Source organism: Rhinoderma darwinii, chromosome 6 (assembly GCF_050947455.1).
Source record: "Rhinoderma darwinii isolate aRhiDar2 chromosome 6, aRhiDar2.hap1, whole genome shotgun sequence".
NCBI classification, from domain to species: Eukaryota; Metazoa; Chordata; class Amphibia; order Anura; family Rhinodermatidae; genus Rhinoderma; species Rhinoderma darwinii.
In genome coordinates, this window is record NC_134692.1 from 89,707,627 (window position 1) to 89,732,325 (window position 24,699).

The 24,699-nt window shown below is 42.9% G+C and overlaps 1 protein-coding gene across 1 annotated transcript in view; it reads left to right on the forward strand.

The window, feature by feature from the left end:
• Positions 1-24,699, forward strand: part of CARD11 (caspase recruitment domain family member 11) — a 687,245-nt gene that overhangs the window by 574,498 nt on the left and 88,048 nt on the right. Inside the window, exons 19-20 of the mRNA XM_075830023.1 lie at positions 17,124-17,216; positions 17,543-17,660. Of these exons, the coding sequence (XP_075686138.1) occupies positions 17,124-17,216; positions 17,543-17,660 (211 nt within the window). The remainder of the gene's footprint in view (positions 1-17,123; positions 17,217-17,542; positions 17,661-24,699) is intronic.

The following is a 24,699-nucleotide window of genomic DNA, read 5'->3' on the forward strand; positions in this document are numbered from 1 at the left end:
AATCCAGGATTGGACGGACTGATTTTTGTACTTTGAAGAGATTTGATTAAAAAAAACCTGAATCGTTCCAATCAGATGCTTCTAACATAATATTGCCACTTTACAAAGCATTAGTGCATCTAGAATATGCAGTTCAGTTCTAGACTGTTAAATGAATGTAAAAAAAAATAATGATAAATAAATAAATAAAAAGTAAAAAAATACACAGAAACACACATTTTTTATAATAAATAAACTTTTTAAAATATAAATCCCAAAACATGAAATAATATAGACATATTTGCTATCGCCACGACCGTAACAACCTGTACAACAAATGTATAACATTATTTATGATGATCGGTGTATGGTGTGTAAAAAAAAATATTAAAACTGCAGCGGAACTGCATTTTTCTCCATTTTCGCTAAAATAAAAATGTATAGAAATTAAACGATAATGTATTTGTACCAAAAAATGGTACCTACATAAAGTACAACTTGTCCCGCAAAAAACAAAGTCTCATACAACTATATCGTACAAAAAAATAAAAGAGTTATGAGCATCGGGATGCAAAGAGGGAAATGTAAAAAAAATTGCTCTGTCCTCAAGGCCAAAATTGGCCGTGTCCTTAAGGGGTTTAAGTGTACCTATACTTTAAAAAAACTATTGACATGTCATGAGTTTTGATCGGTGGGGTCCGAGAACTGAGACCCCCACCGATCGATAAAATGAAGTGGCATAAGCACTCAAGTGAGCGCTGTGAACTTTGGTTCTGTTCGGCTCTGCTCGGCTTTCCTTAGAAAGCCGAGCGAGTGGTATGGGCTCAATAGAAAGTTTAATGAGCAGAAACGAAGCAGCACAGAGCTCATCTGAGCGCTTATGAAGCTTCATTTTAGCGATCAAAACTTCAGACATATCACTATGACATGTCAAAGGTTTTTTGAAAGTATAGGTACACTTTAAGAGCTGAATTTGTGAAATAGCCTACCTCAGGAGCTGGTCACAGCAGCAACAGTAGATGGCTTTAAAAAAGGCTTAGATAATTTCTTAGAACAAACAAATATCAGCGCCTATGTCAATGTATAGAATTCTTGTTTGAATGTTGATCCAATCGAATTTCCACTTGTGATCAGGAGAGAAATCACAGACCGGAACCAATGTGCAATGGTGGCCTTGGATGCTGCCAATCTCTTGCGTGGCCCATAACGTCAAAAAGAGAATCGAAGCACCCTAAAGCACTCGGTCGAAGACAGATAGATGGGCACTGCTCTAACCACGTCTAGGCAATGCAAAGCCAGTTCCCCTGGACGAGATTGGAAGGGATTGAAGGATGGAGAACAATCTTTACGTTGATTTTGAAGCCTGAGATGACATAAGGTGTCCTTTCCTATTAAGATGATATCCCTATAGAGTAGTACAGTTTGGGGTAAATCCAGGAAGGGGTGAACCCCAGGGGGGACCCGTGATGGGATTAAGGGAGATTTTCCTACTCACCCTCCGTAGTGACCTCTTCAGTAACCTTGCACGTATAGTGGAGTTACTAGCACTCTGCCTGTGGAACCAGAAATGCAAGTTAGGTGACCGGTGGTGAGGCAAATTCACTGCATAAAACTTCCTGGTTTCCCAGCACCTGCCTGGTCTGACTGGGCTGGCGACCAGGCTGACAACCCACCTGCAGCTAAAGTTAGAAAATAAATAAATAAAACTAAAATAAAAAATAGCAGCAGACCTGAGTATCAGGTCATGTCTGCCTCCTACGTTCACTAGGCTAAAACTGATTAACCCAGTGTCTGTGGGAATGGCATGGCCTGCCTGGGCGGTGCAAAGACTTTTCATACCTAGTGTCAGCCTCCTAGTGGCAAGGACCTATACCCATGGTGCCTTGTCCCCTGATGATATAAACGAAAATTTTAAAAATTAGCAGAGTATTTTCCGGCTGAATACTATTTTTTCGTTCTAGGAAATTATCTAAGCCTTTTTTAAAGCCATCTACTGTCCCTGCTGTGACCAGCTCCTGTGGTAGGCTATTCAATAGATTCACAGTTCTCACAGTAAAGAAGGCTTGTCGCCTCTGCAGATTGAACCTTTTTTTATCTTGACGGGAGTGTCTCCTTATTTTTCTAGAGGGTTTTACATGGAACAGTGTAAAAGGGCTGGTATAATGGTAGCGTTCACTGGCTCGTATCACCCACCAGTACTACCTCCTTTATAATCAGGGTCACTAGGGTTATGCCTAGCTTCCTTACCTTTCTCTTGTATTAATGTTAGTCTACTTGCTTTGCTACTAAGTAAGTGTATACGAGTGCATAGTAAATAACTGGTAATATTTATTACTAACAATAAATCACACTTACATATAAAATACACCAAACACAGAACACAGTAACTGATCACAGTATAGTATCAGTATACCACAATACACATAATAAGATAATATATATTGTGTATACTCACACTATATGTAGTACAGTATAAACACAGTATCACAATCCTACTTTATACCACCACCCATTTACCTAAACATACATATGAATACAGTTACAATACAATACACGCTCACTATTTCTGTCCCACTCCCTCCTATCCCTGTACACTAAGAGTTAATCAGGAAAAAGGGTTACCAGGGGATATGTAGGTAAGCAAGGGTTAACTCAGGGACAGCAAGGGTTACTCAGGGACAGCAAGGGTTACTGCAAGGATTACTCAGGGACAGCAAGGGTTACTCAGGGACAGAAAGGGGTAACACAGGGCAGCAACGGTTAACACAGGGCAGCAACGGTTAACAGGTACTCAGGGGCACCAAGGGTTACTTAGGGAACTCAGGGAAGCAAGGGTTAACAGGGTATGGGAATGTGCAGGTGAGGGTTGCAGTCAGGTGAGAAAGGGTTATTGGGGAGGTATAGGTATTAGCTCATTGTATAGGGGGAGAAGCAAGGGTATGTGATACTTAGCGCTCGTTCTCCAGGGGATTGTTGGTGGAGTGGAGGACGTCGGTGGAGCGGTAAGCCAGGGAGAGGAGACCAGGAGGGGAGAGGAGATGTATATATATATATATATACATACACACACACATGCATACATTCCACGTACCACCCCGCTCCATCTCCATTAAAGGGGGGACACACTTCCCTTTCCAAACAGGATTTCACCATATTTTTTGTATGTGCCATTAATATATTTATATAAGTTAATCATGTCCCCCCTTTGTTGTATCTTTCCAAGGCTAAATAGGTTTAATTCTTTTAATCTTTCCTCATAACAAATATTGTCCATGCCCCTTATTAACTCCGTTGCTCTTCTTTGTATTTTTTCCAACTCCAGGGCATCCTTTCTATGAACTGGAGCCCAGAACTGAACTGCAAATTCTAGATGAGGCCTCACTAATGCTTTGTAAAGTGGTAATATTATATCCCTGTCCCGCGAGTCCATGCTTCTTTTAATACACGACAATATCTTGCTGGACTTTGAAGGCACCTGATTGACATTGCATGCTGTTATTTCGTTTATGATCTACAAGTACACACAGATCTTTCTCAACAAGTTACTCCCCCAGTATAGCTCCCCCTAGGATATATGATGCATGCAGATTGTTGGTACCCAGATGCATAACTTTACATTTATCTACGTTTTACCTCATTTGCCAAGTGGATGCCCAAACACTTAGTGTGTCCAAATCAGCTTGCAATTTACGAACATCTTCTATAGACTGAACAATACTACATAGCTTGGTGTCATCTGCAAAAATAGAAATAGTGCTATTAATCCTCTCCTCTATATCATTAATAAATAAGTTGAATAATAGTGATCCCAGCACTGAATCCTGGGGTACAACACTTATAACCAGATACCATTGAGAGGAGGAATCATTGACCACAACTCTCAGGATACGGTCCTTGAGCCAATCCTCAATCCAATGACAAACTATATTTTCTAAACCTATAGTCCTTAATTTACCCATGTCTGCTATAAAATGTTTACACTTCCAAAAAATTTATATTTTCTGCGGACTTTGATCGTCCTCATTCCCATTTCCTTTCTTTTGAAATTTCAAAGACAACTTAGAACCTTTCTATGGGGAGGAAGAAAGCCTAGAATAGCATCCTCCATTCTTACGACCCACGACCATCGGGGGGGGGGGGGCTGAGAATACCAAACATTCTGAACTACCACAAAGTGTTGATAGTCAAACAATTAAGCTTATGGGTAACACCCTCTGCAATGTCCTTTTAGCTTAGGCTTTAAAACCAATCCCTTCCTCTTCCTCCTGTACCCACAGTGAGAGTATCTCTACAAAACTGGCTGACCCCATTCCCACCCTCCTAGCTGTTCCAGAATTATTGGGCTTTGCTACGTCTCAGATTTGTTTTATGAGAACAGCATTAGGACGTTCTCGGACTTAGTGTCTATATTTCATATATCGAATAGGAATATATATATATATATATATATATATATATATATATATATAATACGTTCAGATACAGTCTTACCTGGATGTTCTCCTGTTACCACAGTTCATTTGCCGAAATATATTTGTTGCCACTTCTCTAATCGTAGCACAGGGGAGTTGAACTACACTAGACAAATTTATGATATCTTTAATGGGGATATGGAGATTGCTAAGCGGGCTCATTTTTTTAATTGGGAGAGGGACCTAGACAAGGTTTTTTCCAACTAAACACTGGGCCATAGCACTTGAATGGACTATAAAGTCCTCTTTATGCATGAATTTTGATAGAAGTATATCCTAAAGTCTTGATGAGATGGTACTACACACCCTCCAAATTGGCTAGAATATATCCTCACACATCAGACTTATGCTTGTGCCGTTGTGGTCATTAAGGCACCCTATACCAGATTTTTGGGAAGATGTGTTTCAGCTCCTTTCGGAAATCTTTGAGATATACATTAATAGGGATTCTGCTCTGGCCCTGCTCTCTTTGGGTATTGAGGAGATACCAGCTGACTTCAGACGTTTAGCGTGTCATGTACTACTCACCACTAAGCTCCTGATTGCCAAGGCTTGGAAATCCTCCACGTCTCCCTCATGCACTGAAGTACTAAATATGATTTTGAACCACTGAACGTCTCTTTTATCTCAGACAGAATAGATATGCTTCCTTTACTGCCTACTGGGACCCTTGGTGCCAACACTTTGATGATTGTAGAGACCACGTATCTGCAACTTTTTGACCCTTCCTTTTCTCCCATCCATCCCTTCCCTCCTGACCTATCTTTCTTTTGTTTGCCAAACTTCTGCATGCTGTTTGACCAGTAATATGTATCTGCTGTTATTATCCATAACCACTGATCCCACTGATCAATATTTGATAATTATTCTATATTGTATTGTTCTACTGATACCATGTTCATTCTGTTGAAATTTCAATAAAAATGTATTCATTTAAAAAAAACATGAAACGCATAGCGTTGTGGAAAGGAGGTCTTAGAATGGTTTCCTAGAACTTTTTCCTTAAAAAAAATAAGAGAATGCTGTCAGCTGTGCAGCTCGGTGATGTACCACTGCTGTTAGATCTGTTAGGCTGTGTTCCCACGTAGCATAAATGCTGCGGAATTTCCGCAACAGAATTCTGTGCGGAAATTCCGCAGCATTTACAGTAGCAGCAAAGTGGATGAGATTTTAAAAATCTCATGCCCATGCTGCGGAAAAATAAAATGCAGCGTAAGGGCCTATTCAGACGAACGTAGAATACATCCGTGTGACAGTTGTTAAAACAACGGCCGTCACACGGACGCATGTATTTTAATGGGGCAGTTCCCACGGCCATTGTTTCAACGGACCGTGTGAAGGGTCCGTTAAAAGATAGAACATGTCCTATTTTCACGGATTCCCCCATAGACTCAAGTTAATGGGGATCTGTGAAAACAGGACCCACACGGGGGCAACTCGGACGTGAAAAACTGCCATTTTTCACGTCAGAGTTTCCCCACGTTTGTCTGAATAAGGCCTAACCATTAATAAATTGACCTGCGGTGTGGAATTTAAATCTTTGTTGCTTTTCTGTTGCGGGTTTTCCCCATTGAATTCAATGCGGATGCAAAATCTGCAGCAGAAAGCCAGTGTTGCGACTTTTGAGGCGGAATCACAGCCATTCCGCAGTACAAAAAGCGACTCAGGAAAAAAAAAATCATACTTACCCAGAACACTCTCCATCCTGCAGTTCAGCCTCCAGGGATGATGTTGCATCCCATGTGACCGCTGCAACAAATCAAAGGCTGCAGCATCACATGGCCTGCAACGAGGCAGGACTATGCGCAGAGAAGAGGGAGGGGATAAGTATAAACAGTTGTTTTTTTTTCCACAGCGGAAATTCAGTTTGAAAAACCAACTAAGTGGTGCGGTTTTTCGTATGGAAAGTGCTGCGGGTTCCAGGTCCAATACGCCGCACAGTTTTTACACCTATCCGACCCGTGGGAACCCGACCTTAGTGATCTTAGCCAGACTGGTATAATAACTGGTAATAATTATTGGAGAGAACATGCATGTGAGACCAACATTTGTTTAAAGGCTACTTAAACCTTTGAGGACTTTTTTTTTTTTTACTAAAACAGTGTATTGTTTTGTGTAAATTTGTAATAAACTTAGGTGTGGTCAATAACAGCTGGATCCTGTGTGTACCACAGGTCCTGCTGTCACCGAAGCTATCAGTCCCGCTGACCTGACGTATTCAGGTTTCAGCGTAGTATACTGCTTCTATGTATTCAGGATACATATAAGCTGTATATGAAAAAGTAAAAATAATCTTTAAATAAGAACAAATTACAAAGTTACACAATACACTCTAAGGCTTCGTTCACATCTGCGTTGGGACTCCATTCATGGGTTCCGTCTTCCCAGGAGACGCCAGCGCTCACTTCCGCTCCGGTCCGCTGTGTCCCGTAAGGTGCCCGGCCTTAAAGGGACAGCGCGCGCACATGGGAATCATCATCATCAACTAGCCCATGATTCCCTGGACTATAAGAACGGCCCTGCCCCTCTGCTCATTGCCTGAGCGTTGTTGGTTTTCCCATGTCAGTCTTGCAAATGGTCCCTTAGTGTTATCCTGTTCCTGTTGTAACCCATGCCCTGTTACCTGTATCCTGTATCCCCTGCTGTGTTCTTGTTCCTGAGCCTGTCATGTCCTACTGCATCTGCTGTCATCTGCTACATCCAGTATCATCTGCCACGTCCAGTGTCATCTGCCACGTCCCGTGTTATCCGCCACGTCCAGTGTTATCCGCCACGTCTGGCGCAACCTGCTGCACCTGCTGTCATCCGCCACGTCTGGCGTAACCTGCTGCACCCACCTCCATCCGTGCTAAAGCCTCGGCCACTGACTGGACTATTCAGGCACCCTAGAGCAGGGCTTTGTATTGATTGGGTGCTCTGTTGCTTAGTCAGCTGCCTCCCCGTTATGGCGGTGCGGCCTAGTGGGTCCACATACCCATGGACCGTGACAATACGCTCAGGCCATGCACCCCGCTGGTCAACCTGAGACCTTGACGACACAAGCCATGCTGCAGAGATGTAGGACCTTCAGTCACGGCAAGACCAACTCCTCCTGTCTCTCTCCTTACTGGCAAAGCCCTGGCATGGGCAAATCCTCTGTGGGAACATCAGGGACCAGAGACTCGTGACTTACAGTGCTTTTTACAGACTTTCCGTTAAATTTTTGAAGAACCTGGGAGAGTTTCTTCTGCTGCTGCATCCCTGCTGACCCTACTCCAGGGAGACCTCTCCATGGGCGATTATGCCATTCAGTTTCAAACCTGGCTGCTGAACTAACCTGGAACAATGGTGGCCACAATGGCCTTGGTGGCCACATTTGGGCAGGGACTGTCTTCTGGGATAAAAGACGAGTAGGCCCCTCACTATCTGCCACCTACCCTGGACGATCTCATCCTACTAGCCACCCGGGTTGACATGAGGATCCGGGAGCGTTCCCAAGAGGTTCTCCGGGAGGGAGGATTTCCTAGGCTTCATCCAAAACGATCTAGTGGATCGCCTCCAGTTGCCCACAGTTCCTCTGGAAACATCTTTGGCGGTGGCCTTGGTGACTGCCTCTGCCCGATCCGATTGTATCTGAGACCAAGCCACTGAAGCACCAAGTTGGAGCCCTTCATTTGGATCTGATTTTGTTTCTTGTTTTGCCCAAAGCCATCAATCCTGTTCTGCTGGGTCTGCCTTGGCTTCGACTACATGTCCCAGTCCTGGACTGGAATTCCGGAGAGGTTCTCAAATGGGTCTCCAAATGTCTCGATCGCTGTCTGTTACAGATCCATCTTGTCCAGCCTCCTCTGCCTCGGTCATTGGCAGGATTACCCCCTCATCTCGCTCAGTTTGCGGATGTCTTCAGCAAGAGGGAGGCTGAGATGCTGCCCCCACATCGGACTTATGACTGCCCCATTGAACTGGTTCCAAATGCCTCTCTTCCCCGTTGACGGGTATATCCTCTCTCCTTGCCAGAGAGTCAATCCATGTCGGTCTATATCAAGTAGCAATTGGAGAGGGCTTTCATATGTTAAAAAGAAAAACAGATCTCTTTGACCCTGCATTGACTACCGTTGTCTCAACCAGATCACAGTCAAGAACAAATACCCAATGCCATTTATATCCAAACTGTTTGACCGTATAGGAGGAGCCAGGATTTTTTCAAAATTAGACTTGCATGGGGGATTCGAATCCGTCAATTTGACGAGTGGAAGACGGTGTTCAACACCCAAGACGGGCACTACAAATACCGGTTGAAGCCCTTCTGACTGTGTAACGCTCCAGTGGTCTTCCAGGAATTCGTCAATGATATCTTTCGAGATCTCCTCTATGTCTGTGTTGTAGTCTATCTCTGTGATATTTTGATTTTCTCCCCAGATCCGACGACTCATCGGAGGCATGTCCGTCAAGTTCTATTGCGATTAAGGGAGAATCGTCTATATGCCAAAATGGAGAAATGCATTTTTGAAAATAATTCTCTGCCCTTCCTGGGCTACATCATCTCGGATCAAGGTCTCAAGATGGATCCTAAGAAAGTAAAAGTCCATACTGGAATGGCCATGTCCTCAAGGACTGAGGTCCATACAGTGTCTTTTGGGATTCGCCAACTTCTACCGGCAGTTTATCCCAAACTTCTCATCACTGATGGCTCCCATCTCTACCCTTACCAAGAAGGGTGTGAACGCCAAGGTGTGGACACCAGAGGCAGAAACTGAACTTAATAGCCTCAAGAAAGCCTTCACTTCAGCCTCGATCCTCCATCATCCTGACGTATCTCGGCAGTTCTCATTGGAGGTGGACGCTTCTTCGGTTAGTGCAGGGGCACTTCTGTTCCAGAGGAATTCCAAATGAAAGGCAGTAGTATGTGTCTATTACTCGAGACTTTTTTCCTCTGCAGTGCGCAACTACTCTATTGGGGATCAGGATCAAATTGGCCAGTATGTGGATGTGAGATTGGACTTTTCCTCAGCCTATCACCCCCAGTCCAATTTGCAAGTCGAGAGTATTAACCAGATCATGGAAAATTATCTCCGGGTACAGCTTCTTCCATGGGTCAAATTGTCGTATAACAACCACACAAGTGCGTCCACCACTTCCACATCATTCTACATTGTATACAGTCAACATCCTAGAGTCCCTCATCCTGTGCCGGCTACATCTCAGGTACCTGCTCCTGACTCTGCATATGGGGACTTTCTGCAAATCTGATAGTCTTGCAATAGACACTAAAATAGAAATCTCTACTCTATTACGTGATAGTCTTGCAAATCTGGCAACAGACTCAGTCCTCTATTTTGCTAGCACTCGATCGCATGAAGCGAAAAGCGGATATAAAAAGAAGAGAGCCGCCTCAGTATCTTCCAGGAACCAAAGTCTGGCTGTCCTTAAGGAATATTCGTTTAAAGGTGCCTTCATACAAGTTTGCTCCCAGGTTGCTCGGATCTTTTGAGATACTACAACAGATAAACCCTGTCTCCTATATGCTTCGGCTGCCTCCTACCCTCAGAATCCCTAACTCCTTTCATGTGTCCCTCCTGAAACCAGTGGTCCTGAACCACTACAGTAAGACTCCCAGTCCCAAAGTTGCTCCCAGCGGTTCATCTAATGTGTTTGAGGAGAGGGAGATCCTGCACTGCAAAAGGGTAAGAGTAAGGACTTTCTATTTGGTGGACTGGAGAGGGTTTGGTCCTGAGGAGAGGTCCTGGGAGCCGGAAGAGAACCTCAGTGCCCCTGCTCTCATTAAGAAGTTCCTCTCTCGCTCTGGCCCCAAGAAGAGGGGGTGTAAGAGGGGACATACTGTAGCGTCCATGGCCGCGGACCGTCGAGTTTACTCACCCCCCGGCAGCCGCAGCCATGGATCTGTGAGTGCTGGCTCGCATCTCTTTCCCAGGAGACGCCAGCACTCACTTCCGCTCCGGTCTGCTGTATCCCTTAGGGTGCGCGCGCATGCTCGTGCCCGACCCTAAAGAGCCAGCACGCGCACAAAGCAATCATCATCATCAACTAGCCCATGATTCCCTGGACTATAAGAAGGGCCCTGCCCCTTTGCTCATAGCCTCGTCTGGCGCAACCTGCTGCACCTGCTGTTATCCGCCACATCTGCCGTAACCTGCTGCACCCACCTCCATCCATGCTAAAGCCTCGTCACTGACTGGACTATTCAGGTACCCTAGAGTGGGACTTTGTATGGATTGGGTGCTCTGTTGCTTGGCCAGCTGCCTCCCCACTACGGCGGTGCGGCCTAGTGGGTCCACATACCCACAGACCGTGACAGGAAAGAGCGGCATCTGACTTTTGGAGTTCAAATTTAGCTGGAATGGTTTGCAGAGGCCACGTCGCATTTGCAAAGCCCTGAGGGGAAAAAACTGTGGAAACCCCCCAAAAGTGACCCCATTTAGGAAACTACACCTCTCAAGCAACTTATCTAAGGGTATAGTTAGCATTTTGCCTGCCACAATTTTTTTGCACAAATTATTGGAAGTCGGCCGTGAATATGAAAATCTAAATTTTTTTCAACAAAATGTAGGTTTAGCAATTTTTTTCTAATTTCCACAAGAACTAAAGGAGAAAAAGCACCCCAACAATTGTAGATCAGTTTCTCCTGAGAAAAACAATATCCCATATGTGGTCATAAACGGCTGTTTGGACAGATGGCAGGGCTCGGAAGGGAAGAAGTGCTATTTGGCTATCTGTGCTATTTGGCATTTAGATTTACTGGATTGGTTTGTGGAGGCCATGACGCCTTAGCAAAGCCCCTGAGGGACCAAAACAGTGGGAATACCCCAAAAGTGATCCTTTTTAGGAAATTACACCCATCAAGGTACTTATCTAAGGGTATAGTTAACATTTTGATCCCACAGATTTTTTGCAGAAATTATTGGAAGTAGGCCGTGAAAATTAAAATCTTTCCAATAAAATGTAGCTAAACCGAAATTTTTTTAATTTCCACAATTACTAAAGGAGAAAAGCGCCCTAACATTTATAAAGAAATTCTCCTAAACACAACAATATGCCATATATGGTTATAAACAGCTTTTTTGACACACGGCAGGGCTTAGAAGGGAAGGAGTGCTATTTGTCATTCAGATTTTGCTGGATTGGTTTGCGGCGCCATGTCCCATTTGCAAAGTCCCAGAGGGACCAAAACAGTGGAAACACCCCAAAGTGACCCCATTTAGAAAACTACACCCCTCACGGAACTTATCTAAGGGTATAATTTTGACCCGACAGGTTTTTTGTCTAAATAAATTTTAATTAGGACGTATTTACTGGTATTTCAATATATGATGTCCCCCACATCATGTATAAGTTGTGAAAAGCAAATCAGAGTATAATAAAAGGATACATAAATAATAAAATTAATAATTCATAGATGTGTGGTAAGCCTTGAAGCAATCCTTTATGCACAGGCCAGGTTTTTTGGGGCAGGTGTTGCACTGATAAATGGTGTCCCTTCTTATGCCCCTTTTGCTACACACTCTGCACCTTTTTTGGGATCTTCCATTCTTTTCAGTTTGGGGAACGATGCCGGCAAAGTGTTGCACCGGTACAATACGGGCACCCTCGTTTTCAGCAGATGTGCTTAGGCCCTCCCCTGCCTGGTTTTCAAACACACATAATCTCCTCTTGAAAATTAAGGAATGACCCTGTCCGGCCTGCACATTTGGATAGCACGTAAGCGTTATACAATGCCATCTGTACCATGTGCACGGCCACCTTTTTTTTTCACCACACCCTTGTTTTTCTCATGGCACTATAGGGCTTCAGCACTTGATCTGAGAGATCAACCCCTCCCATGTACTTATATCCCACAATGTAATCTGACTACAGGGACAGTGGTGCTGCCGTTCCCATGTATTGTGGTCAAGAGAAGGACATCCTTCCTGTCCCTGTACTTGACGAACAACACGTTCTCGCTGCATAATGCCCTGCTCTCACCCATTGGCCAAGCAATATTTTAAAGAGGCCTCTCTGGTTTTTGCGCATTGTGCCGCATGCTGCAGTATTTCTGGTGAAGAGGCATTTAAATAGTGGGATGCTGGTGTAGAAGTTATCCACGTAAAGGTGATAACCCTGGTCCAGCAGTGGGTGCACCAAATCCCACACTATTTTCCCACTAACTCCCAGGACTTGGGGGGGCATTCTGGGTGTTCAATCCTGGAGTCCCTCTCTTCATAAACCCGAAACCTGTAGGTGTACCCGGAGCTACTCTCACAAAGTTTGTACATTTTTATCCCATACGTTGCCCTCTTACTGGGCAGGTATTGGCAGAATTTTAGCCTACTCTTAAAATGTACAAAGGTCTATTGTAATGTTCTTTTGGGGGTATACGCTTCTTGAAATTTGGTGCAGAAATTATTAATAACTGGCCTGATTTTGAATAGGTGGTCATATGTGAGGTCATTACGGGGCTGGCACTGTGCATTGTCATTATAATGCAAAAAATTTGAGAATAGCTTCAAAGCGTGTCTGGGGCATTGCCATGCGGTAAATTCGGGTGTTGTACAAAACATCTGTATTCCAGTATTGTCTGATCTGTGGCTTCTGTACTAGCCCCATATGCAGCACAAGGCCCCAAAATTTGAGCATCTCTGCTGCTTCTACAGGGGTCCACTTGAAGGGTCTAGCACATGATGACGTGGGGTTCTGGGCAATAAATTGCTGGGCATATTAATTGGTTTGGGCCATCATTAAATTAACTAAATCCTCACTGAAAAAAAACGGGAAAAAAAATCTATTTCTGTGATACCTTCAGTCTCAAAAGGAGTTCCTGAGCTGCCTATGAATTCAAGGATCTGATGCTCAGAATTCTCGGGGGAGGGGGGCTTTTCCACACGGGATCACTTGTCTGGGGGGTTGCCTCAGCTGATGTCCTGGGTCGCCTTTGCGAGGGTGCCTCATCACCGGATGATGATGAGGAGGACAAGATGTATGGGGCGAATTCCTCTTCTCCCTCGCTAACGGAATCAGTATCAGAGGCCAGGACTGCGTATAGACCCTTTGGGTTGATTGGGACATTTTTATTAGGGGGGCGTGTAGTGCTTGAGCACTTGTAACACTGACATTATTTTTACACAGGGGGTTGTGTGTGTTGTGCTTTACACGTGTATTTCAAAATTGCTGAATAAAAGAAAAAAGAGAAGAAAGAAAATAAACGTTTGGAAAAAATTGAAGTATAAAAAATTTACTGAACAAACTTCAGTAACAAAAAATTATGGCAATATAAAACTGTAAAGAATTTCCTGACTACCTGACACTAACTAAAATTTAGTGACGTTGAATCTGCTAAAAAAAAATGTCGTATAAAAACAACTGCAGTAAATTTAGGCTAAAACTATAAAGCAACGCTATGTAAAATTTAGTGAACGAACTTCAGTAAAATAACTGAATGTCCGCCACTACCTGACGCTAAATCTGTAACGCTATATATTAGTCCTAAAAAAACTGTAGTATAAAAATGATACGCCAGTAAATTTAGACTAAATTTTTCATAGCATAGCTTTATAGTTTTAGTGAACGAACTTCAGTAAAAAAAACGGAATGTCCGTCACTAACTGACGCTAAATCTGTAACGCTACATATTAGTGCTAAAAAATTATACAGCAGTAAATAGTAGTGTGAAAATTATACAGCAGTAAATTTAGACTAAAATTATAAAGCTACAGTAACCACTGACTAAATGTAAAACTATATTTTAGAAAAAACTGTAGTATGAGAAATATACTACAGTAAATTAACACTAACTTTAGAAAAATTGTATAGCTAAAACTACCTAAAATGCTATGGAATTTTTTTTATTATAAAACTAACGCTAACCTATACGTCCGCTATCCTAACGCCCTACCTATGCAGGTACTAGCTACACCTAAACTACCACTACCCTAATGTCCTACCTATGCAGGTACAGCTACACCTAAACTACCGCTACCCTAATGCCCTACCTATGCAGCTACCCCTAAACTACCGCTACCCTAACATCCTACCTATCCAGGTACTAGTTACACCTAACTATTTTAGTAAACTTTTTTTTTAAAACTTTTTTAGTTTTATATATAAATAAAAGGCCCAAAAAAACCTGCGTCAACAAATTACCACTGAGGCTGATTATAGACTCAGCACTCAGTGGCCGCAGAACGCACACAAAATGATGGTGCAGTAAAAGTAGGCCAAAAAATAAACCTGCACCAAAAAATTAGGACAGATGCCGATCAGTCATGATGGTCACTGATCAGCACTCAAGGGCTGCAGGGCGCACATACGGAGACGATGCTGGCAGAAAAATAGAAAAAAAAAGGCCCAAAAAAACCTGCGTCAATAAATTATCACTGATGCTGATTATGGACTCAGCCGCAGGGCCCACACAAGAAAATGGTGCAGTAAAAACAGCACAAAAATAAGCACGAATGCCGATCATTGATGGTGGTTACTGATCAGAACTCATTGGCCGCAGGGCGCACACATAAAGATGGTGCAAAACTGACAAAAAAATTCTGACAAAAAGTCCTGTGCCAAAAATTGCTGATCAGTGATGGCGGTCACTGGTCAGCGGCCACAGGACGTACATGGAGGAGGAGAGAGGGGGGTTTGGGGCAGCTGGAACAGGGACTGGGAAAGGGAAATTTAGGAATCACTAGTGCTGCTGCTAAAAAAAAAAAAAATCAGCAACAGTCACAGGCTTTAGTAGGAAACACTGGGCCCCATAGCAAACTTTTGATTGGGCCCCCCTCCCCTGGGTGTCACACACAACCCGCCCTTGTAGATAGTGCCCCCCCTTTAAATAGTGCCATACAGCCCCCTCCTGTAGACCATGCTATACAGTCCCCCTGTAGACAGTGCTATACAGCCCCCTCCTGTAGACCGTGCTATACAGCCCCCCTATAGACAGTGCTATACAGACCCCCCTGTAGACAGTACTATACAGACCCCCCTGTAGACAGTACTATACAGACCCCCCTGTAGACAGTGCTATACAGCGCCCTCTGTAGACAGTGCTATACAGCGCCCCCTGTAGACAGTGCTATACAGCTACCCCGGTAGACAGTACTAGACAGCTACCCCGGTAGACAGTACTATACAGACCCCCCCTGTAGACAGTACTATACAGCGCCCCTGTAGACAGTACTATACAGCGCCCCCTGTAGACAGTGCTATACTTTCAACTATCACAAAGCGGGACAATCGATGCGGCGCACAGCGGCAATTTTTTTTCCCTTTTGAGTAAAGCCTTTAATTTCACCCAATTCCTGCCCATACACACCCGGTTCAGCTCACACAGTATCATGCTCCCATAGTGTTCCCGACACAGTAAAATGCAACCATAACAGCCACCATACAGTACAATGCCCACACATATTCCCCATACAGTATAATGCCCACACAGAGGCCCCCATGCAGTACAATGCCCAAATTCCCCCATACAGCATAATGCCCCATAGCTGCCCCATGCAGCATAATACCCCCTTAGGTGCCCCATACAGTATAATGCCTCCCATAGCTGCCCCCACACAGTATAATGCCACCCATAGCTGACCACCACAGTATAATGCTCCCAATAGCTGACCACCACAGTATAATGCTTCCCATAGCTGCCCCCACAGTATAATGCCCCACACAGTATAATGCCAACCATAGCTGCCCCCACAGTATAATGCCCCCATAGCTGACCCCCACAGTATAATGCCCCCATAGCTGACCCCCACAGTATAATTCCCCACACAGTATAATGCCCCCCATAGCTGCCCCCACAGTATAATGCCCCCCATAGCTGCCCCCCACAGTATAATGCCCCCATAGCTGCCCCCACAGTACAATGCCTCGCATAGCTGCCCCCACAGTATAATGCCCCCATAGCTGTCCCCACAGTATAATCCCCTCCATATAGTAAAATGCTCCTATGGCAGCCACCATATTAGCCCCCCTTCCCTACCCAGTATGAGGAGATATATATCAACTTTTAAACAAACATTTGTGTGGTTCGTCAATTGCTGGATAAGCACAATAAAGTTATTTGTTATTTTCTCTATATCTACAGTTGGGAAAGAAGGGTTTTATTTGCCGCTGGCAATTCTTGTATGTAATATATGTACACACATACACACACACACACACACACACACACACACACATGCATGCAAACCCATACTTTTTTTTTTGGTGGGGGGGGGGGTATACGTATTTTTCCTTTAACTATGTGTTTCTTTTCTTGCAAAATGTATGTAATACTGAGGGATGTCTTGTAGAAACTTGCAAATATGAGAATTAGATAGGCAGTGTAAAAAGTTCCATGGTGAGACATCTCTAAAATGAAATGCTCCTGACATTTTAAGACCTTAGCAACACCTCTGGCTGCTAGTGCTGCATTGTTAGATCACTTAGGAGACCATAAAGAGAATTTGGGGGGCCAAGTAGAACTTATGTATTGGGGTATATGGGCCTTTAGCTACGCCCCTGACGGGATGATTTTCTGCTAACACAGGCTGTTAGAGCGATTTATATCATTGGGCCACCTCAGACACTAGGGCCCAGGTGCAACTGCAACCTCTGCACCCCTTACAGTTTAAATAGATTAAAAGCATTAATTTAAAAAAAAAGTAACGTCTTATAATGTTATTGCTTCCTATGTTTTTTAAAATTTGCTACTGTTCCCTATAGAATGCTCTTCAACCTGAAGATAATACGCAGAATGATTCTAAGAGCAGTCCTCGGCTCTCAAGAGCAAGCTTCCTTTTTGGACAAATTTTTCAGGTAGGTTCTTTGGTGTATTTTATCATTATTCTAATATGATGCTGTGCATTCGGGCTATAAGACCCACAAACTTGTGGCTGTAATATTGATGCTAAAATGTGGCTGCAAATTTGTTCGTCTGAGTAAGGCCTAAACCAAATCTAGTAATTAGAGTCCTATCTATTCCTTTATAATTCCAAATCTTTTTATCATTTAATGCAATTGAGTCATGCATTGCCAATGTAAAATAAAGTACTTTTTTATGCCATTTTAAAGGTTTTGGTAATTACGATGTCTTTACATATGACAGGTCATCCGTTATTTAAAAAGTAAATATTTGTTTTCAGTTTGTCAAAGGATATGAGAATAAATACAAAAGAATGAACAGTAATGAACGTGTGCGCATGGTGTCCTCTAATTCAACCTCCATAGAAAGTATGAAACACCTATTAGAAAAACAAGATGGTATGAATTCATTTTTAAATATTATATATGTACTGTATCATAGTTTCAGAGTTTGTAAGTAAGAAAAAATACATACAGTGAAGAAAATAAGTATTTGATCCCTTGCTGATTTTGTAAGTTTGCCCACTGTCAAAGTCATGAACAGTCTAGAATTTTTAGGCTAGGTTAATTTTACCAGTGAGAGATAGATTATATAAAAAAAATCAAAAAAAAATCACATAGTCAAAATTATATATATTTATTTGCATTGTGCACAGAGAAATAAGTATTTGATCCCCTACCAACCATTAAGAGTTCAGCCTCCTCCAGACCAGTTACACGCTCCAAATCAACTTGGTGCCTGCATTAAAGACAACTGTCTTAAATGGTCACCTGTATAAAAGACTCCTGTCCACAGACTCAATTAATCAGTCTGACTATAACCTCTACAACATGGGCAAGACCAAAGAGCTTTCTAAGGATGTCAGGGACAAGATCATAGACCTGCACACGGCTGGAATGGGCTACAAAACCATAAGCAAGATGCTGGGTGAGAAGGAGACAACTTTTGGTGCAATAGTAAGAAAATGGAAGACATACAAAATGACTGTCAATCGACATCCATCTGGGGCTCCATGCAAAATCTCACCTCGTGGGGTATCCTTGATCCTGAGGAAGGTGAGAGCTCAGCCGAAAACTACACGGGGGGAACTTGTTAATGATCTCAAGGCAGCTGGGACCACAGTCACCAAGAAAACCATTGGTAACACATTACGCCGTAATGGATTAAAATCCTGCAGTGCCCGCAAGGTCCCCAGTGCCCGCAAGGTCCCCCTGCTCAAGAAGGCACATGTACAGGCCCGTCTGAAGTTTGCAAATGAACATCTGGATGATTCTGAGAGTGATTGGGAGAAGGTGCTGTGGTCAGATGAGACTAAAATTGAGCTCTTTGGCATTAACTCAACTCGCCGTGTTTGGAGGAAGAGAAATGCTGCCTATGACCCAAAGAACACCGTCCCCACTGTCAAGCATGGAGGTGGAAACATTATGTTTTGGGGGTGTTTCTCTGCTAAGGGCACAAGACTACTTCACCGCATCAATGGGAGAATGGATGGAGCCATGTACCGTCAAATCCTGAGTGACAACCTCCTTCCCTCCACCAGGACATTAAAAATGGCTCGTGGCTGGGTCTTCCAGCACGACAATGACCCGAAACATACAGCCAAGGCAACAAAGGAGTGGCTCAAAAAGAAGCACATTAAGGTCATGGAGTGGCCTAGCCAGTCTCCAGACCTTAATCCCATCGAAAACTTATGGAGGGAGCTGAAGATCCGAGTTGCCAAGCGACAGCATCGAAATCTTAATGATTTACAGATGATCTGCAAAGAGGAGTGGGCCAAAATTCCATCTAACATGTGTGTAAACCTCATCATCAACTACAATCAAGGTCTGACTGCTGTGCTTGCCAACAAGGGTTTTGCCACCAAGTATTAAGTCTTGTTTGCCAAAGGGATCAAATACTTATTTCTCTGTGCACAATGCAAATAAATATATATAATTTTGACTATGTGATTTTCTGTTTTTTTTTAAATATAATCTATCTCTCACTGGTAAAATTAACCTAGCCTAAAAATTCTAGACTGTTCATGTCTTTGATAGTGGGCAAACTTACAAAATCTGCAAGGGATCAAATACTTATTTCCTTCACTGTATATCCATTCAGTTCAGTCTATTATTTTACAATGTTGATCCAGATGAAGGCAAAACCCGCATGAGGCAAAAGCCAATTTTCCTCATCCGAGGGAAAAATTCCTTCCCGACTCCAATATTTCAATCAGAATAAAACCCTAGATCAACGACCAATCTAGTAAACATGTTGACTGTATTTCCTGGACCGAGAGATAGATTATGTATTATATATTCATTAGTGGTATCATTGGTGTAATAAACACTCTACTTACCATAGTAAAAGGATCCAGCGATGTGTACTCTGCACCTTATCTACTCAGCATTGCTAAACAGCTGTTGTCTGCAGAGCAAAACTAAGTAGAAATAGAACAGAGCTTCTGTACTCTGATTAGTTATGCTGCCGAGTGCGTTCGCATGAAGACACGTTCGGAAGCACATGAACTAAGAAAACTGTATAGTTAGGGGCGGATTGGCCATGTACTTTACCAGGAATTTTCCCAGTGGGCCGGCTGCTCCACTGCTCAGGGCCGCTCTCCTTTACACTCCTGCATACAGTTGTGTATGTGGGCACTGAACTGTGATATAAAGAAATCGCCACATACATAGCTGTATTCAGGAGCTTCCGCCCACCGTCTGCTGGTAACAGTGTTAAGGACCTTTAGAGAGAAAATCACGTGGCTATCATGTGATCAAAGGTCCTGTGCACAATGCAAATAAATATATATATAATTTTGACAATGTGATTGTAATGACAGAGATAGGGAAACAGACAAGTGAGCCCTAATCTACCCGCCACTCAGTCCCTGCCTACTTGCAACGACCCGCCCTAGGCGACGGGGTACAACTGGGCAATGGTCCCTACACTCAATAAGTGCACGACAGACAACCAGACAAGGGAACACAGAACAAAAGGGAAACGGGGCAGTTGCCCACGGCAACACCGTGAGCAACAAGAGTAGTAAACGAGCCGAGTCAAACCAGGAGAGTACGAGGTGCCAAACGCAGAGCAGGAGAGTAGTGAACAAGCCGAGTCAAACCAGGAGTGTACGAGGTACCAAATGCAGAGCAGGAGAGTAGTCAGTAAGCCAGCGTCAATACGAAGCAGGGACAAGTAGTTCAAGAAGCTGCAGCAGGGCCAGGAAACCAACAGAAAAGAATCACAAGCAAGGAGGAACAGGAAAGGCAGGTATACAAAGACAGAGGGCGGGAGCAAGCTCCGTCTGGCCAGGCTGTGATAGGCTCTCCCACTCCTAAGCCTGCCATCCTGAGTGGTGGAAGATGGAGTCAGTCTCACAGACATAGAAGCAGGTGCAGACTGATTACCTATGGGCGTTGATACAGAAGCTGTGCCTGGCAGATCCTTTACAGTGATTTTCTGTTTTTTTTAAAATATAATCTATCTCTCACTGGTAAAATTAACCTAGCCTAAAAATTCTAGACTGTTCATGTCTTTGACAATGGGCAAACTTACAAAATCAGCAAGGGATCAAATAATTATTTCCTTCACTGTATGTGGGCATGTGTGTATTTATGTGTTGTTTGTGTGTATATACATGTGTATGTTTGTGTGTATATGTATGTGTGAGTGTATATGTATGTGGCGCGTGTGTGTGTGTGTGTGTGTGTGTGTATATATATATATATGAATATATATATGTGTGTGTGTGTGTGTGTGTGTGTGTGTGTGTGTGTGAAGTAGTCCAACCACCGAAACTGTAACAAAACACAAAAAAAAAAATTTGTAACACATAAAATAGCAAAGCAATTATTACACTTACCTTTCCTGGGTCCAGCGCCGGAGCCGCAATGTCAGCGAGCTACGCACTAAAAGTGCCTAGGGCAGCATCAACTCTAAATACGGCCCTGGTTTCACCTTCACTCTCCCCCCTGGTCCCCCACTTAACCGCTGCCTCCTTCTATGCCACTCTCCCACTCGTCCAACAGAGCCTCTGCCAGCATCTGTACCCCCAACCACAAATAAAGGTTCAAAATCCTCTTCACTGTCCCCTGCACCCCATGAGACCCTCCTGACACTTTCTGTTCCCCGGCATTTTACCAGGCAATATAGTGCAGCATGCTGCACTATTTTGGTCACAATTTTTTTCCCTCCAGTGGAAGCTTCTAAGGATTCTTTCACACCATGGTATTTATATTAGTTTACGGTTTGTGGCGGGAAAGGTCCTGATGCATACGAGAAATGGATCCATAGACCCTCATACACCCAACTGTACTGTACTGTACTGTAGTTATAATGGGATATTTTAATTAGCGGGATATTAATTGGTGTCAAGGTTCGGCTTCAATTGCAAAGGGGAGATATTTCCTCAACCTGTTGCAGGAAAATTTTATGAGCCAGTTTGTGGAAGACCCGACTAGAGGTGAAGCTCTGTTGGATCTGGTCATTTCTAATAATGCAGAGCTTGTTGGGAATGTCAATGTTCGTGAAAACCTCGGTAACAGTGATCACAATAGTTACATTTTACCTATACTGTAAAAAACAAACACAGGCTGGAAGGGCAAAAACACTTAGTTTTAAGAAGGCCAATTTCCCCAAAATGAGGGCTGCAATTCAGGATATAGACTGGGTAGAACTAATGTCAAATAATGGGACAAATGATAAATGGGAGATTTTCAAATCTACTTTGGGTAATTATAGTGCAAAATTTATTCCTATAGGTAACAAGTATAAAACGACTAAAATTGAACCCCACATGGCTTACACCTTCTGTAAAAAGGGCAATACATGACAAAAAAAGGGCATTTGAAAAATACAAATCTGAGGGTACAGCTGTAGCCTTTTTAAATTATAAAGAGCATAATAAAATCTGTAAAAAGGTAATAAAATCAGCAAAAATACAAAATGAAAGGCAGATGGCCAAGGATAGTAAAACAAATCCCAACAAAAATCTTCAAGTATATAAATGCAAAAAAGCCAATGTCAGAACATGTAGGACCCCCAGATAGTGGTAATGGGGAGTTGGTAACAGGGGATCAAGAGAAGGCACAGTTACTAAAGGGGTTCTTTAGCTCTGTATATACAACAGAAGAAAGAGCAGATGATGTAGCCGGTTCCAGTGCTGTTAATATATCAGTTGATATACTGAATTGGATGAATGTAGATAGGGTCCAAACTAAATTAAATAAAATAAATGTACACAGGGCCCCGGGACCAGATGGGTTACACCCTAGAGTTCTTAAAGGGCTTAGTTCAGTTATTTCTTTCCCCCTCTTCATAATATTTAGAGATTTTCTAGTGACTGGTATAGTGCCAAGGGACTGGAGCAGTGCAAATATGGTGCCTATTTTAAAAAAGGGCTCTAGGTCTTCCCCGGGTAATTATAGAACAGTAAGCTTAACATCCATCGTGGGGAAAATGTTTGAGGGGCTATTGAGGGACTATATACAAGATTATGTGACAAAAAATTGTATTATAAGTGACAGCCAGCACGGTTTTACTAAGGACAGAAGTTGTCAAATTAACCTGATTTGTTTTTATGAAGAGGTGAGCAGAAGCCTAGACAGAGGGGCCGCTGTGGAGATAGTGTCTCTGGACTTTGCAAAGGCATTTGACGCTGTCCCTCATAGACGTCTAATGAGTAAATTAGTTAAAGTAGACTATAGGTTTAGAAAGTATAGTTTGTAATTGGATTGAGAATCGGCTCAAGGACCGTATCCAGAGAGTTGTGGTCAATGATGCCTACTCTGAATGGTCATCGGTTATAAATGGTGTACCCCAGGGTTCCATGCTGGGACCACTATTATTCAACTTATTTATTAATGATATAGAGGATGGGATTAATAGCACTATTTCTATTTTTGCATATGACACCAAGCTATGTAGTAATGTTCAGTCTATGGAAGATGTTCGTGAATTGCAAGCGCATTTAAACAAACTGTTTGGGTGTCCACTTGGCAAATTAAGTTTTTGTAGATAAATAAAGTAAAGTTATGCATCTGGGTACCAACAACCTGCATGCATCATATGTCCTAGGGGGAGCTACACTGGGGGAGTCACTTGTTGAGAAGGATCTGGGTGTACTTGTAGATCATAAACTAAATAACAGCATGCAATGTCAATGAGCTGCTTCAAAGGCCAGCAAGATATTGTCGTGTATTAAAAGAGGCATAGACTCGCGGGACAGGGATATAATATTACCACTTTACAAAGCATTAGTGAGGCCTCATCTAGAATATGAAGTTCAGTTCTGGGCTACAGTTCACAAAAAGGATGCCCTGGAGTTGGAAAAAATACAAAGAAGAGCAACGAAGCTAATAAGGGGCATGGAGAATCTAAGTTAGGAGGAAAGAATTAATATGATTAAAAGAATTAAAAATATTTAGCCTTGAAAAAAGACGACTTAGGGCCTGTTCACATCACAGTTCGCTTTCTGTTCCGGGGTTCCGTCGGAGGTTTCCATCGGGTGAACCCCGCAACGGAAAGTGAAAGTGAAACCACAGCTCCCGTTTCAGTCACCATTGATATCAATGGTGACGGAAACATCGCGAATGGTTTCCGTTCATCACCATTCCGGCAGGTTTCCGGTTTTCCAACGTAATCAATAGCGCAGTCGATTTGCATGTTAATAGTCAGGAATGTAAATATGGATTTTGGCTATTATAATAGTAAAAATAAAAATATGACATTTGAAGAATTATGGGAGCCATGGATTAAGTGTATGACAGAGGAACAAAGGGGCGATGTTAAATTCCATGATCACAATTGGATAGAGTGGTATGGGCAAATATTTTTTTTCTGATTAGGTGTATGTTTAAAAGTATATTCTTTATGTGTACATGGTTGATAGATGGAGTATATTGTATTAGAATATGTTTGTGTAACATGTATTACATTTTGTCATTTATATTGTATTTTGTAACAGGTTTTGTTTATAGGGGAGGGGGTTTAATGATAAAAAAAACAAGGGGAAAGTAATAAAATATTTAGTAAAATAAAAAAAATAAAAAAAAACATGCATCTAAGTCTCATGGCAGTAGCATTGGTATTCTATTGTGAAGTTTCTCCAGCATGTACCACACCATGAATTGAAGTTTTTTCATCTTAGATTGTGGCATTATCAACAAGGGGGGTGTGGCACTATCTACAGAGGGCACTATGGCGCAGTTTACAGAGGGCACTTTGGCACTGTTTACAAAGGGCACTGTGACACTGTTTAAAGAGGGCCCTGTGGCATTATCTACAGTGGGCACTGTGGTATTATCTACAGGGGTGTGTGTGTGGCACTATCTACAGAGGGCACTGTGGCATTACCCACAGGGGGTATGAATCACTATCTACACAGGGCAATGTGCCACTATCTAAAGACGTCACTGTGGCAATATCTACAGAGGGCACTGTGGTATTATTTACAGA